We start from the raw sequence: 15,011 nt of genomic DNA, 5'->3' as shown, positions 1-15,011 counted from the left end.
CCAGGGAGCTGGAGAGCTGTCGGCCAAGAGCCCAGCCCCTCTGGGTAGAGCAGGAGCCAGCCCCACCACTCCCTATGGGGTTCGGATTAAGGACACATCTACCCAAAGTAAACCAAGCTTGGCCAAAGGCAGGTGCCCAGCTGTGGTCACCACTCCGCAGTAGTTACCGAAAATCTTCCATCTGCCCGATACCCTCCTGAGCCCGTGAAGGAGATGAGCAGAAAGAGGCTCCGCCTGTTGGAAGCACAGCCAGGAAAGGTGGGCTCAGATTGCTGAAGCCTGCGTGGGAACTTGAAGAAAGCGTGCAAGCACAGGATGGCAGATGATGCCCTCGCCTCCCCGGAACAGCCTGTGGCCTTCTCACCCAGCAGGAAGCTCCTCAGCCACGTCTTTCAGGAGGTCCAGCAGATTCCTCTGCAGAGGAATCCCTTTCTGCAGAATCGGGGCTCGCTCTCTGCCATCTACGGGCAGTGCTGCTTAAAGTCGGGGCTGCAGACCTTGCCTCTGCCTGTTGAGACCTTCTGCAGGGCCCTCCAGCCCACAGGGTCCCTCAGCTCTCTGGGACCTGTGAGGCTCTTTGGGCCAGCTGCACCTGGAGCTCTTTGCAGGAGGGGCCTCTGGCCTGGCTGAGGTCCTGTCTTCCTGACTCCCCTTTCCCCTCAGGTCAACAATGGTTCCGGCCTCAGTGATGAATGCATCACAAACCTACTGGTGTTTGGCTTCCTCCAAAGCTGCTCTGACAACAGCTTCCGCAGAGAGCTGGACGCGTTGGGCCACGAGCTGCCAGTGCTGGCTCCCCAGTGGGAGGGCTACGATGAGCTGCAGACTGACGGCAACCGCAGCAGCCACTCCCGCTTGGAAAGAATAGAGGCAGGTAGGCGGCCGGCCCCACCTCCTTCCCCAAAGCTGGGCTTTTCTGTCGCCAGTAACATTCAGGGAGCCTCAGGGCTGGAAGGGACCCCCCGGACTCAGCCTCTGCCTCTGCAGTTTCAGCTGCCACGTACGCTGCTGTCACTTAATCACTTGACTGATTGGTCTCTACTTGCTTCCCTCCAGTACTGCTAAACTCACTGCCTACCATTTTTGGGTGACTCTGTTAGAAAGTTCTTTCTGTTGAGCCAGAATCCCATGTACTGGTCTTGAGTCCCTTGTCTGGACCAACATAGAATGGTGTTTTTATCCAATTTTCCAAACGTGATTCTGATACAAAGATTGCAGACCACTTGTCTGCATTATATAACCCAAGGGGTTCTCACACTTGGCCTTATATCGTTTCAAGGACCTGGAGCTTTAAATGCTGGTGCCTGTGTCTCACCTCCAGAGATTCTGATTGGTTGGTCTGGGCATTGCTGGGTCTGGGCAAAGCCCCCAGGTGGCACTACCGGTGTGGCCCCTGCCTCCCCAAGCAGGCCTGGCTGGCTGTCCCATTGATTGAGGCCCACTGGTTTCACAGTGACTTTTGCACTGTCTATACCTGACATATTTCCTTTCATATACATTATGCCTCGTGATTACCTATACGAGAACACAGAAGTATTTGGAACCTCATTTCCAGGTGAGGAACCCCAGGTCCAGCAAAGGGTAAATGACTAGCTCCAGATCACAGAGCTCGTGGCCATGTCACCGCCAGGACGTGGGGCCAGGCCCTTTCTTGAGCTGGGGCTCAGCCGCCCTCCCACTGTAGGGCACTGCCTCCAGGTCAGCATGGTTTCCAGACTGTTCACCTTTCCTGTTGCTGATCCCTGCGCTCTCCTCCAGCCTCCAGCTCCACTCCCCTTTGCCAAGGGGCTGCTTCTGCAGACAGGAGCCGTCTGGAGTGGAGGCTGGGGGCGTGTGGAGGCTCACCCACTTCCAGATCCGGCCCTGCGACGCTGGCTTTCAGTAGTGTGCACATTGAAATTACATGAGAAACCTTTTCCAAATGCAGGCCTTGGGCCCTACCCCAGCTGCCTGCATCAGGCTGTTTTAGGGTGGGAGACTGCCCAGAGGATCCTGACGCAGGTAGAATCCCTGACCTGAAAGCCTGCAGGGATCCCCGGACCCTGGCCCAGGTCTTCCGAGCTCAAGGGTTGCGCTGCCCTCTGGTGGCTGTGGGGGAGACCAACAGCTGACCCAGCCTTCTGCCTCCCACCTGTCTTAGATCAGGGGCTTGAGGACGTGGCTGGAGTTCCCCACTAGACCGGGGTGGGTATGGGGGGTGGGGGGAGGTGTCTGAGAACGTCTCTGCCTTCTAATCCAGCCAGCACATCTTCTGGCTGGCCCTGAACTGAGGAGAAACCCCAGATCCCCTTGGGGAAGGTCCAGGAAGGGCAGGAGTGGACGGGCACAGCTCTGCTGTCAGCACTGCTGTGGGGGCGACTGTAGCCCCAGTCTGCCCTGGTGTTTTTCTCTCACTCTTCTCCACGCCGGCCTTTGCCTCTAGACTGAGAAACTGGGGTTGACTCAAGTGGCACCTGCAAAAGTGATCACGGCAGTTCACTTAGCCTGCAGGTGACAGGGACTGTGAATCTAATCCCTGGCGAGCCTGGAAAGAGGGGCAAGGTAGAGGCTCTGGCTGCCGGGGTTTCTTTGGTGAGTCCGTTCACTCGGCTGGACACAGACGGATCAGGAAAGATTCCTGTTGCTACTTGGCTGGTGGCCAGAGGCAGAGAGGACGTGTCCGTAACTGAAGCAAGGTGGATAAGCTTCGGGAACGGGCGAGGCACAGATTCGGTGCTGGGGGAGCGATGAGGTGCTGGAGGAGCTGGGTGCTCTGCTCTTCAGGGAATCAGGAAAACTTTGGGGCTGCAGCTCCAGTTGAGCTGAGCCTTGGGGGTTGGGTACGTTTTGTTCCTTGGAAACTGGGAAGAGGGAATGGCCATCTTTTAAGCAAAAGCCCAGCGGCTATAAACGCTACAGTGAGGCTGGGTACAGTGGCTCACGCCTGTAATCCCAGCACTTTGGGAGGCCGAGGCAGGTGGATCATGAGGTCGGGAGTTCAAGACCGCCCTGGCCAAGATGGTGAAACCCCGTCTCTACTAAAAAAAAAAAACAAAATACAAAAATCAGCCAGGCGGGGTGGCGGGAGCCTGTAATCCCAGCTACTTGGGAGGCTGAGGTAGAGAATTGTTTGAACCCGGGAAGTGGAGGTTGCAGTGAGCTGAGATCGTACCACTGCACTCCAGCTTGGGGGACAGGGTGAGACTATGTCTCAAAAAAAAAAAAAAAAAAAAAAAAAAAAGCTACAGTGAATACTTGAGTTTGCCTAGGAAGCGTGGAAGTTAAGTCAGACGTACTTTGAGGCTGGGTCATGACTTGTCCCTTAAGCAGAGGTGAGCACTTGAGAGGTTTTGAAGAGAAGTGATGTGGCAGCCATACTGCGTGTTCCACAGACAGACTCCAGGGAGGCCATGAAACCCCCAGAGCACAGCTTCTAAGAACGTGCCCACTCCTTAGCACCTCACCTCCCCCAACCCTGCCCTGCTCCAAGGTCTGTGCTGTGAAGGTGGCCGAGTAGACTGGACAGCAGGGAGTGGGGCTGTCATCATCAGATGAGAGCTAAGGGGACCCCCACCAGAGTGGCGGCAGTGGCAGAGGGTAGGCAAAACACTTGTATTTGCAACATAAGGTGAGATTTGACAGCTGACTGAGGGTGGGAGCAGCAGCCAAAACCAAAAAAGGCAGAGGGAAGTTTCAAGCACAGAAAAAATAGAAGATTTAATGGGAGAAATAACAATAGCTGGCACCTGTTGAACACTTACTGGGAGCTAGGTACAGGGCCCATTCATTCATTCATGCAATTAAAACTTTCTTTAAGAAACAGGGTCTTGCTCTGTTGCCCAGGCTGGAGTGCAGTGGTGTGATCACAGCTCACTGCAGCCTTGAACTCCTGGCTTTAAGGAGTCCTCCCACCTCAGCCTCCTGTGTAGCTGGGATTATAGTTACGTGCAGTACACCTGGCTCCCTTTAAAAGTTTTTTATAGAGGCAGGGCACAGTGGCTCACACCTGTAATCCCAGCACTTTGGGAGGCCAAGGCAGGAGGATCAGAAGGTCAGGAGTTCGAGACCAGCCTGACCAACATGGTGAAACCCGTCTCTACTTAAAATACAAAAATTAGCCGGGTGTGGTGGCGGGGCCTGTAATCCCAGCTACTCAGGAGGCTGAAGCATGAGACTTGCTTGAACCCAGGAGGCGGAGGTTGCAGTGAGCCGAGATCGCACCACTGCACTCCAGCCTGGGTGACAGCGCAAGACTCCATCTCAAAAAAAAAAAAAAAATGTTTCTTATAGAGGCAGGGCCTTGCTCTGTTGCTGGTGCTATCATGGCTCACTGCAGCCTCTAACTCCTGGCCTTAAGCAATCTTCTGTCCTCAGCCTCCCAAAGTACTGGGATTACAGGCATGCACGACCACACCTGGTCCCTGCCATTGTTTACTGAGCACCTACTGAGTGCCATGTATTGTTTTAAGTGCTGGGTATTTGTCAGTGGACAAAACAGATTAAAAAATCACAGCCCTTAGGGAGCTTACCCTCTGGCAGGGGCGTCAGACAATAACACAGCAAGTGCTGGGGAAGAAACGGAGGCGGCAGGGAGTGTGGCAGTTGAGCGTGGCCTTCATGGCGCTGCGACAGTGGTACTGGGGCAGGGGCAGCACGGAGGCTGTGCGCCGGAGGAGGAGGACTGAAGGGCAAAGGAGGAGAGCTCTGGTTAGAAAGGCAGGGGAGATTCTCCAGGGCCTTGCCGGTGCCGGTGACAACTGGGGTTTTCCTGAGACGGGACTGCGAGGAATGGGGGCTCTCAGGCTCGAGAGGGCGAAGGTGGGTCTGGGACGCCGTCTGCCCACAGGGCCCCTTCCCCAACGGCTGCCCAGGCCAAGGCCAACCCTGTTAGGTTGTGTGGTGTGAGCCATGAAGCCGCTGCCAGGCTTGTACCTCAGGCGTGGTCGTGACGCCCCAGCTTCACTGGCCCTGCCCGTGGGAACGTGGTGCCCGTGTGCGGGAGCCTGGGCCTCAGCCGAGGCCCTGAGCTCTGGCACTGCCCAGAACCCAGCTCAGTGCTGGTACCCAGCCCACCCGCCGTGGCCCTGGTGGAGTGGAGCACTTGCCCAGTGGGGGCTGGCCTTGTGCCATCGTGGACCTGTCCTTTCCTGGGGCAGGGTGGTGTGGGAGAGGGTATCAGGGCCATTTTCTGAGTCTGCTCTGTCTCTGCCGCCCCTGCCTGAACACACAGATTCTGAAAGTCAAGAAGACATCATCCGGAACATTGCCAGGCACCTCGCCCAGGTCGGGGACAGCATGGACCGTAGCATCCCTCCAGGCCTGGTGAACGGCCTGGCCCTGCAGCTCAGGAACACCAGCCGGTCGGAGGAGGTGAGTGAGGGCCTGAGGACCACGTGGGCGGGCAAGTGAGCCAACGGGGCCTGTCCCCTGCCTCTCACCAGGCAGCCCACTGTCCCGTGAGGCCACTCAACTCGTGACTGTCAGGTCCGGAACTCTGACAAAGTAACTGGACGTAGGGCATGTTTCATTGCCTTGCAAAAGAATTCAGCTGGTTGACATCGAGGAAACCTGAACCTTAAATCAGAGTAAAGAGTTTAGGGGTAAAAGCCTCTAAAAGATGAACGAAGCATGTTTGGCCAGCAGAAGAAACAGACACGTCCTTTGGTTGTGGGGAGTTTAATAATGGTGCCAGTGAGAACCGTAAGCCCTGGGAGTGGCGCCTGCTGCTCTGCTGAGCTCCTTGGTTGGAACCCACACAACTTTCTGAGCTCTACCATCTCCTTGGCACTGTTGGGGATACAAGAGTGGTCCGGGGCACTGTGTCCCCAGAACACTTAGCGGAAAGAACTACATCCTCTCAACTGCCAAATGCAGGCCTGTAGCGATAGGAGCTGAGAGGAGAGAAAGTTCGACTTTTTCGACTCTACCAGCTGAAAACGCAGGCGTCCTCACCTCCTAGAAATCCAGTCATGCTTCTGTTCAGCGGGGCCAGCCTGTGATGTCCCAGCAGCTGGCTAGAACGCAGGAGGCCGGAGCACTCCCACGTAACTCTGCATGTGCGCCGACGGCCTGACGGTCGTTGCCAGCCTCATGGTCTGCGTCCAGTCCTCCCATGCAGCCCCCTTCCTCCCCTCCATTCAGCTAGGTCTGCACCAATAAAATGGGCCTAAGGCGTCACAGGTGGTCACTAGTTCTGGACTCGAAGTGCCTTGGGTGCAGGGACGACCCAGGCTTCTTGTATCCCATCACCGTCTAACAGTGGGCACACGGGCTCACCACACAGCGTTTGCTTACCGAGGCCCCTGCAGGGAGTGATCGCAGTCTTCCCTTTCCATTGCCTCTCGGAACTCAACTGTTTCTCATTCTTTCAGCCCAGCAGCCCTGGATACTTAATAAATACTTCCCTTTGAAGTGCTTCTTCATACTGGGGACTGTCTTTCCTTTGAGAGGGAAGAGTATTAGTGAACCAGGTTCTATGTGCCCCTCTGTGCAGGACCGGAACAGGGACCTGGCCACTGCCCTGGAGCAGCTGCTGCAGGCCTACCCGAGAGACATGGAGAAGGAGAAGACCATGCTGGTGCTGGCCCTGCTGCTGGCCAAGAAGGTGGCCAGTCACACGCCGTCCTTGCTCCGTGATGTCTTTCACACAACGGTGAATTTTATTAACCAGAACCTACGCACCTACGTGAGGAGCTTAGCCAGAAACGTAAGAACCCTTGAGGTCAGCTCCTTCCCTGCCTGCCGCCCATGCCCTTTTCTCTGGAAGGTTGAGAAGCCCAGCGGGGCCCCTGCCTCTGATGCCAGCACAAGGGTTACAGGCTGTCCTGCTCGGGTTTGGTTTTCTGTTGTGAGCAAGAAAGCTGTGTGTAGGTGATGAAGAGCACCCAGAGTCCTTTCGAGCTTTACCAGCTTACTATTGGAGACACGCTCCACTCAGAGGGCGGCAGAGGCTCACGTCGTACTCCTGGTGGGGTCCTCACGGCACAAGCAGGTGCAGAGTGGAAGGAACGGGCTGGAGGGCTCACAATGAGCTTTTCAGACCTCTCACCTTGTCATAAAAAATAAGTGTAATGTGGCCGGTGCGGTGGCTCATGCCTGTGATCCCAGCCCTCTGGGAGGCCAAGGCAGGTGGATCACCTGAGGTCAGGAGTTCCAGACCAGCCTGGCCAACAGGGTGAAAGCCCGTCTCTACTAAAATACAAAAATTAGCCAGGCATGGTGGCGCACACCTGTAGTCCCAGCTACTCAGGGGGCTGAGGCAGGAGAACTGCTTGAACCCTGGAGGCAGAGGTTGCAGTGAACTGAGATCGCACCACTGCACTTTAGCCTGGGCGACAGAGCAAGACTCCATCTCAAAAAAAAGGTGTGAACCAAAACTAGTCGAAAAAGGGGGGAAACTGTCTAAAATCTTTTCCAGAGCACATCTGTCCCATAACCAGGTATTACAAGTCACAGTCTAAAGGCTGGGCATGGTGGCTCAAGCCTGTAATCCCAGCGATTTGGGAAGCAGAAGCAGCGGGATTGCTTGAGGCCAGGAGTTTGAGACAAAACTGAGCAACATGGCGAGACCCTGTCTCTAAAAAATTTATAAAAATAATTAGCTGAGGGCCAGGTGCAGTGGCTCACGCCTGTAATCCCAGCACTTTGGGTGGCCAAGGCAGGCGGATCATGAAGTCAGGAGTTCAAGACCAGCCTGGCCAAGATGGTGAAACCCCGTTTCTACTAAAAATACAAAAAAAATTAGCTGGGTGCGGTGGCGGGCGCCTGTAATCCCACCTACTCAGGAGGCTGAGGCAGGAGAATCGCTTGAACCCTGGCGGCAGATGTTGCAGTGAGCCAAGATCGCGCCACTGCACTCCAGCCTGGGTGATGGGGTAAGACTGTCTCAAAAAAAAAAAAAAAAAATCAGCTGAGTATGGTGGCGTGCGCCTGTAGTTCACACCGTCATGGAGGTTGAGGCAGCTCCTCAGGAGGCTGAGGCAGAAGGATCTCTTTGCTTGAGCCCAGGAGTTCAAGGCTGCAGTGAACTATGATTGTGCCACTGCACTCCAGCCTGAACAAAAACAAGACCTGTCTCTAAAAACAAACATAGTGTTCACAATGCTGCCCAAGAAGGGCCAGGTTTTTTTTTTTTTTTTTTTTTGAGACGGAGTCTTGCTCTGTCGCCCAGGCTGGAGTGCAGTGGCACAATCTCGGCTCACTGCAAGCTCCGCTTCCCGGGTTCACGCCATTCTCCTGCCTCAGCCTCTCCGAGTAGCTGGGACTACAGGCGCCCGCCCCCACGCCCGGCTAATTTTTTGTATTTTTAGTAGAGACGGGGTTTCACCGTGGTCTCGATCTCCTGACCTTGGGATCCACCCGCCTCGGCCTCCCAAAGTGCTGGGATTACAAGCGTGAGCCACAGCGCCCGGCCAGAAGGGCCAGTTTTTGCAGCTGCCCCCATGTAGCAAAATCTGGTGCTTCTGTTTCATAGACCCAAATGGAAATTAAGTGGATGTGTCTTATTTGTAAATTTAAAAATATTAGCGAATGTTTGGGATTTTTTTTTTTTTTTTTTTTTTTTTTTTTTTTTGAGACGGAGTTTTGCTCTTGTTGCCCAGGCTGGAGTGCAATGGCACGATCTCGGCTCACCGCAACCTCCGCCTCCCGGGTTCAAGCGATTCTCCTGCCTCAGCCCCCCGAGAAGCTGGGATTACAGGCACGCACCACCACGCCCAGCTAATTTTGTATTTTTAGTAGAGACGAGGTTTCTCCATGTTAGTCAGGCTGGTCTCGAACTCCCAACCTCAGGTGATCCGCCCACCTCGGCCTCCCAAAGTGCTGGGATTACAGGCGTGAGCCACTGCGCCCAGCCTAATGTTTGGGATTTTATGACATGTCAGAAGCATTACTTCAGGCTTTGGTTTTTAAGTAAAATAGCATCTAATCCTCTACTGAGAACTCATAAGAAAACATTCCTTATATGCTGTGGCCTTCAGTTATATAGGCATTTTAAAAACAGGAGAATGAATTGTTGGAAGGAAGTAAGCCTGAGACCATTCCTGGACAGCTTTTACCAACACCCACGTAAAGGGGGAATGGGTGGGCAAGATGTGTGCAGCAGTCTGTATGGACGGCTTACCAGAGACCGATGGCTGAGGCAGAATCATGATTCCTCTGACCCAGCAGGGTTCTCCTGACACCGTCAGTGCCTTGGAGATGTGAATACCCACCTCACCGCCTGAACAGCCTGTTTTTGCAGTTGCCCCCATGTAGCAAAAAGTAGGATTCACGGATAGGACTTTAGGGCTCTGGAGAACGTGTTTTTGCATAAACCCCAGCTTTGCTCTACTGTGGCACAGAGCTCTGGAGCCTGGTTTGTGAATGAGCCTAGCTGATTCTGGCTTTTTCTCCTTTCTTGTTCTAGGGGATGGACTGAACGGACAGTTCCAAAAGTGTGACTGGCTAAAGCTCGATGTGGTCACAGCTGTGTAGCTGCTTCCAGTGTAGACGGAGCCCTGGCATGTCAACAGCGTTCCTAGAGAAGACAGGCTGGAAGATAGCTGTGATTTCTATTTTAAAGACAATGTTTTAAGCTTATAACCCATTTTAAAATATCTACATTAATATACTTGAATGAAAATGTCCATTTACACGTATTTGAATGGCCTTCATATCATCCACACATGAATCTGCACATTTGTAAATCTACACATGGTGCCTTTATTTCCGCTGTGCAGGTTCCCACTTGAAAATTAAATTGAAAAGCAGGTTTCAAGGAAGTAGAAACAAAATACAATTTTTTTGGTGAAAAAAATTACTGTTTATTAAAGTACGACCATAGGGGATGGTCTTACAGCAGGCAGTATCCTGTTTGAGGAAAGCAAGAATCAGAGAAGGAACATACCCCTTACAAATGAAAAATTCCACTCAAAATAGGGACTATCTTAATACTAAGGAACCAACAATCTTCCCGTTTAAAAACCAAATGGCACAGAGACTCTGAACTCAAACAATGGGAAGTCCGGCCCCAGTACACAGGGGCTTGACTTTTTCAACTTCCTCTCCTTTGTTGGAGTCAAAAAGAACCACTTGTGGTTCTAAAAGGTGTGAAGGTGATAAGGGCCCAGGTCAGCCACTGTTTACGAAATCAGGTAACTAACTGCATGCACTTTTTCTCTTTCTGTGACATCAAGACTTTGCTAAAGACATTAAGCTGCGGGTGCCAGAAGCTACTGCGATGCCCCGGGAGTTAGCCCCCTGGTAATAGCTGTAAACTTCCCATTTCTAGCCATACGCTCAGCTCATCCATGCCTCAGAAGTGCATCTGCAGAGAACAGGTTTCTAAGCATAAAAGATGAAAGGGCAGTTGGACTTTTTAAAAATTCAGCAAAGTGGTTCCCTCTCTTAGGGACAGTCAAAACCAAGTCACTTAGGTAGTACCAAAATAAATAAGGGAAAGCTTAGCTTTAGAAACAGTGCAGGCCGGGCGCGGTGGCTCACGCTTGTAATCCCAGCACTTTGGGAGGCCGAGGCGGGCGGATCACAAGGTCAGGAGATCGAGACCACGGTGAAACCCCGTCTCTACTAAAAATACAAAAAACTAGCCGGGCGTGGTGGCAGGCGCCTGTAGTCCCAGCTACTCGGAGAGGCTGAGGCAGGAGAATGGCGTGAACCCGGGAGGCGGAGCTTGCAGTGAGCCGAGATTGTGCCACTGCACTCCAGTCTGGGTGACAGAGCGAGACTCCGTCTCAAAAAAAAAAAAAAAAAAGAGTGCAACACTGGTCTGCTGTTCCAATGGTAAGCTGTGTCCTAGGAATCAGTTTAAAAGCATGACAGTGGATGCTGGGTCCGTATCACACACATTGCTGTGAACAGGAAACTCCTGTGACCACAACATGAGGCTACTGGAGACACGAGTAAGGGCACTGATGGACTCATGATTTCTTCTTACCAGACACTTTCCTGTTCCTTAAGAGTTTAAAATCATCAGAAAAGAAAAACAAACTCTATATTGTTCAGCATGGAATACATACCATGCTAGGGCTGGCTCAATTGAAAGTGGGTAAAAGGTTACAAATACTAAAAAGAAGTGCTGCTGTGCAGTGTGAAGGCCACCGTTTGGAAATAAATCTTCCTAACACTACGACTTTTCATGTTTTGGAGTGGACTTCTAAAAAAAGTTTTCCGACCACAATGGAAACAGGTTGAACCACACTGCGCCTACACATCCATCCATACATCAGCCATTAGATTCTCACTGGGGGAGGCATTTTCTTCCCAAAGGGGCTATATGCAGTCATCACCCAGAACTAATGGAAAAGTGTTCTAAAGCAGCAAGTGACTGGACTAGCTCTCATACACTGACTCTTCCACAGCATCTTCACCTTCTGTTTCACTTGAATTCATACAGTAGGCCACCATTTTATAACAGGTCTTAGTGTAAATTCTTCCAGACCAAGTCTGAGATACTGTCTTGGTTGTAAAGCAAGACTGTCACCCTTTCTCCCAAAGCCAACATTATAAAAAGATTCCGTTGTCTCAAACACAAATGTTCCAGTCTTGAGCACTTCCCAGCCATGGTGACTCAGGCATATCCTGACAGTTGGTGGATTTTGCCCTGTAACACAATCCTTGTGGATATGATTCAAAGGTGACTTTAATTCAGAGAATGTTTTCCTTTCTGTTTTAAAAATATTTGAATTAAGTGATGGAAATTCCTTTGTTAAACATCAAAAGCTTTCTCCTTGAAAAGATGCTTGGTGTATCTCAAAGTCACGTAGGACATTTGGTGCATTCAGGTCAAATCATTCCTGACCTCTCCTCTTAGGACCCAGCATTAACTGCTGCAATACTCAAGGCTTCCTTAAAGGATCACAGCAATGGCACCTAGTTTTATTGTCCAACAACTTCATTAGTTGTGCTGGCTGAGAATTGGAATATAGAGTCCTTTGAATGTTACGATCTTGTTTGCAGAACCTGGAGTCAAACCAATTAAGTACGGACTTAACAAAGACAATTGATGATGTGAAATGATACCGCCTAAGTCAAGGGCATACAGTTACCGTGTGGATAGAAAGATGAGTCCATTGATTATCTTCAACTCCCATGTGTTCTCTCTAGCACGTTGCTTCTGACAGAAAGAATAACTCACAGATTTGAAGTTTGTTCCTTTCCCCGATGAAGAGTAGATTGGCCAAAAGGTAAATGACAGGAGGGAAGAGGAGCCAGAATGACCCACAGTGATCAGTTCAGCAGAACAGAGCGGCAGTGCAGAGGCTCATGGAACTCACATGGAAAAAGGAAACACATGCTGCTTAAGTAAAATGCACATGGTAACTTAATTATCCAAATTACCATTCAATTCTGGTATTTTTGAGATGAGAGCATTTGAGCCAACACTAAATTGACCTTAATTAAGGAATGAGTTCGGTAGGAAGAGGCACTTTTAATCTGGAGGAAGAAATAAATGGAAGACTGTAATAGGAAAAATACAGGTCTAGGAAAAAAATAATGTTTTTCCTTTGATGCTGGCCAAGGACCCCTCTACATAATACAGTTCTCCTGCTGGAAAGCATCAGGGAAAAACAGAGTTATTCCAAACTCTGCAACAGGGAAGACTGTACTTTGACCTTCTTTTCTTGGGGAAAGGGAACAACTAGTAATCTTAAAATGTCAAAACTTTTCTTCTAAACAGTACATTCATTAACCAGTTTCTTCTGGTGGTTTGGTGCAAAGAACACTCACCACAGTGAGCATTACCACTATTCAGTTTCCCCTTTGGAGAGGCGACAGCGGGGAAGACTCACCTGGAGCCAGCTGCTTAGCCTTGAACTGATGACAAGGCCCTGCAGATACCCCTGAGAACAATTTCACTGAGCTCACAGCGAAGCAGCTGTCTGGTGTGGGCTCCTGTGCTGTAAACATCAAATGTGGAAGACCTGATGGTGTTTATTAGTGTGTGGGGATGCCGGGCTGAAATTCAACAGCCTTGCAAAAAAGAAAGGGAAGACAGGATGTGTTAATATTTTAGTGGCATGCACTTTCCAGCTCTCCATGGAGCTCTCTTTATATATGAGGTAATTGAATGTCACTATTCTGTACCATAGAACAGGTATTATCTAGCCAAGGTTATAATTACCATGATGTGCTGTGGAATGTAGTAGGAGGCTTTTCACTGGGAAGGTCCTCCAGGAGCTGACTTGTGGCCATACCTGGTCAACCCTCCTAAGTCCCCAACCTCTTTGTCTGTCCAGAGGCCAAGCAGTGCTTCCAGGTATTCCCCCACTTCACTCCACAGCCCTACCCTTATGATGGCACACGCAGGGGAGAAGGGACGAACTCGAACAAACCGAAAAAAACTAAGAAATGCATCGTGGTGCCGTCTTCACCCCCCTCATTTAGCACTTTGTGATAATTGCTGGGACAGATTGCCTAACCTTGTTTACAAGCAAAAATATTTAATCAAGAAAGCTAATGAAAGCTCATCGGCAATGACTGTGAATTCTGTAACCACAAAGCATCTCACTCAATGTCTGCAGGGAAAACAGCTACATAATTGGAAGCTGAGACCAGTCCTGGACCTCTCACTCTTGTTTTTTTTGTAGTAGAACATGCTTAATATTTAAGTGAGCCTATATGGTGCCTTTGTACAAATTAGAAAAAGACTTCCCTTCTCCCAGAGCCCACAGCATGGTGAGCAGAGCACAGGCTGCACGTCGGAATTTGTCCCCAGTCAGCCCTTATGCAGTAAACAACTGGTGCAACTGTTTGCAGGGGACCTGCCAATACTGCTTTGCAGGGCCAGGAAAATGATAAAAACCTGCAAAATCATTGCCTTGCCTCTCCTATGCTTGAGGACATTAGAAAAACTAACCCTGGGCGGGTCACAGTGGCTCGTGGCTCATGCCTGTAATCCCAGCACTTTGGGAGGCCAAGGCGGGTGGATCACAAGGTCAGGAGATCGAGACCATCCTGGCTAACATAGTAGAAACCCCGTCTCTACTAAAAATACAAAAAAATCAGCCGGGCATGGAGGTGGGCGCCTGTAGTCCCAGCTACTTGGGAGGCTGAGGCAGGAGAATGGCGTGAACCCGGGAGGCGGAGCTTGCAGTGAGCCAAGATCGTGCCACTGCACTCCAGCCTGGGCGACAGAGCAAGGTTCTGTCTCAAAAAAAAAAAAAAAAAAAAAAAAAAAGACAAGAAAAACTAACAAACTCTGATTAGGTTCTTCATTCTGTAATATGGGAATAAAAGGAATACAAACAGCTATTAGAACTGTGAAGGTGAAATAACGTATGTGAGAGCACTAGAAGCATCTCTGGCATGTTGTAAATGCTCAACTAGTATTTGCTAAAATTATAATTACTGACATGAATTTTTTTTTAGGAAAAATTATACACCCCAAACTCAAATGGATGTCCTAATTGAGAGATTATCACTAAGGGCAGGTCTTGGTGCACCAGAGACGAAACATTAGTCTGGTATCCAGTGTGTCGCTGAGATGTTAAACGAGATAATGCTTGTGTGGGAATTTGGGCAGAAGCTCTAAGTCGTGTCTGTTAGCAATCAGATAGCCTACAAGGCCGTCTTGATGGATATGATCACCACCTCAAATTCTTGGAAAGGTAAGTTTGTGTGGAAAGATGTAAGAAATTAAGAGAAAGGGAAAAAACTTCTTAGCTACAAAACGTTTTATTTCTGTAAAACATCACTTAAAATAATTCAAACACTGAAATGTCCACATCTCATACCTTTCAGGAGAAAGGCAAGGAGACTACTTGCCTTACTTGCATATTATTGAGGGAAATCAGCGCAAAGCCTGAGGAAATGAACAGTAGCTGTGAGTCAAAGCCATGTCTCCAGGTTCACGGCTCACTCCCCCAGGACAAGCCTAGTTAGGTAGTGGCTGCATCTGGTATCCCTGGGACAGAAATGCAGGTGAGAAGGGGTATCAAGAATGCCTCGAGGGGGAGATGGGTGAACCAGAAGGTCAACAGTTGCATTTCTTGATCTAGAATGTTCTCTAGAAGGGAATGATGATCATGAGAGTC

At 50.4% G+C, this 15,011-nt stretch overlaps 1 protein-coding gene across 1 annotated transcript in view; it reads left to right on the top strand.

Moving 5' to 3' along the window:
- Positions 1 to 9,763, top strand: part of BID (BH3 interacting domain death agonist) — a 37,218-nt gene extending 27,455 nt beyond the window's left edge. The window contains exons 3-6 of the mRNA XM_030815779.1: positions 664 to 874; positions 5,210 to 5,349; positions 6,473 to 6,685; positions 9,386 to 9,763. Coding sequence (XP_030671639.1) covers positions 664 to 874; positions 5,210 to 5,349; positions 6,473 to 6,685; positions 9,386 to 9,397 — 576 coding nt within the window. The 3' untranslated portion in view covers positions 9,398 to 9,763. The remainder of the gene's footprint in view (positions 1 to 663; positions 875 to 5,209; positions 5,350 to 6,472; positions 6,686 to 9,385) is intronic.
- Positions 9,764 to 15,011: the final 5,248 nt, after the last annotated feature.

This window comes from Nomascus leucogenys, chromosome 7b (genome assembly GCF_006542625.1).
Source record: "Nomascus leucogenys isolate Asia chromosome 7b, Asia_NLE_v1, whole genome shotgun sequence".
NCBI classification, from domain to species: domain Eukaryota; kingdom Metazoa; phylum Chordata; class Mammalia; order Primates; family Hylobatidae; genus Nomascus; species Nomascus leucogenys.
Note: the sequence above shows the minus strand (reverse complement) of the source record. Positions and strands in the feature narration are given on the sequence as shown.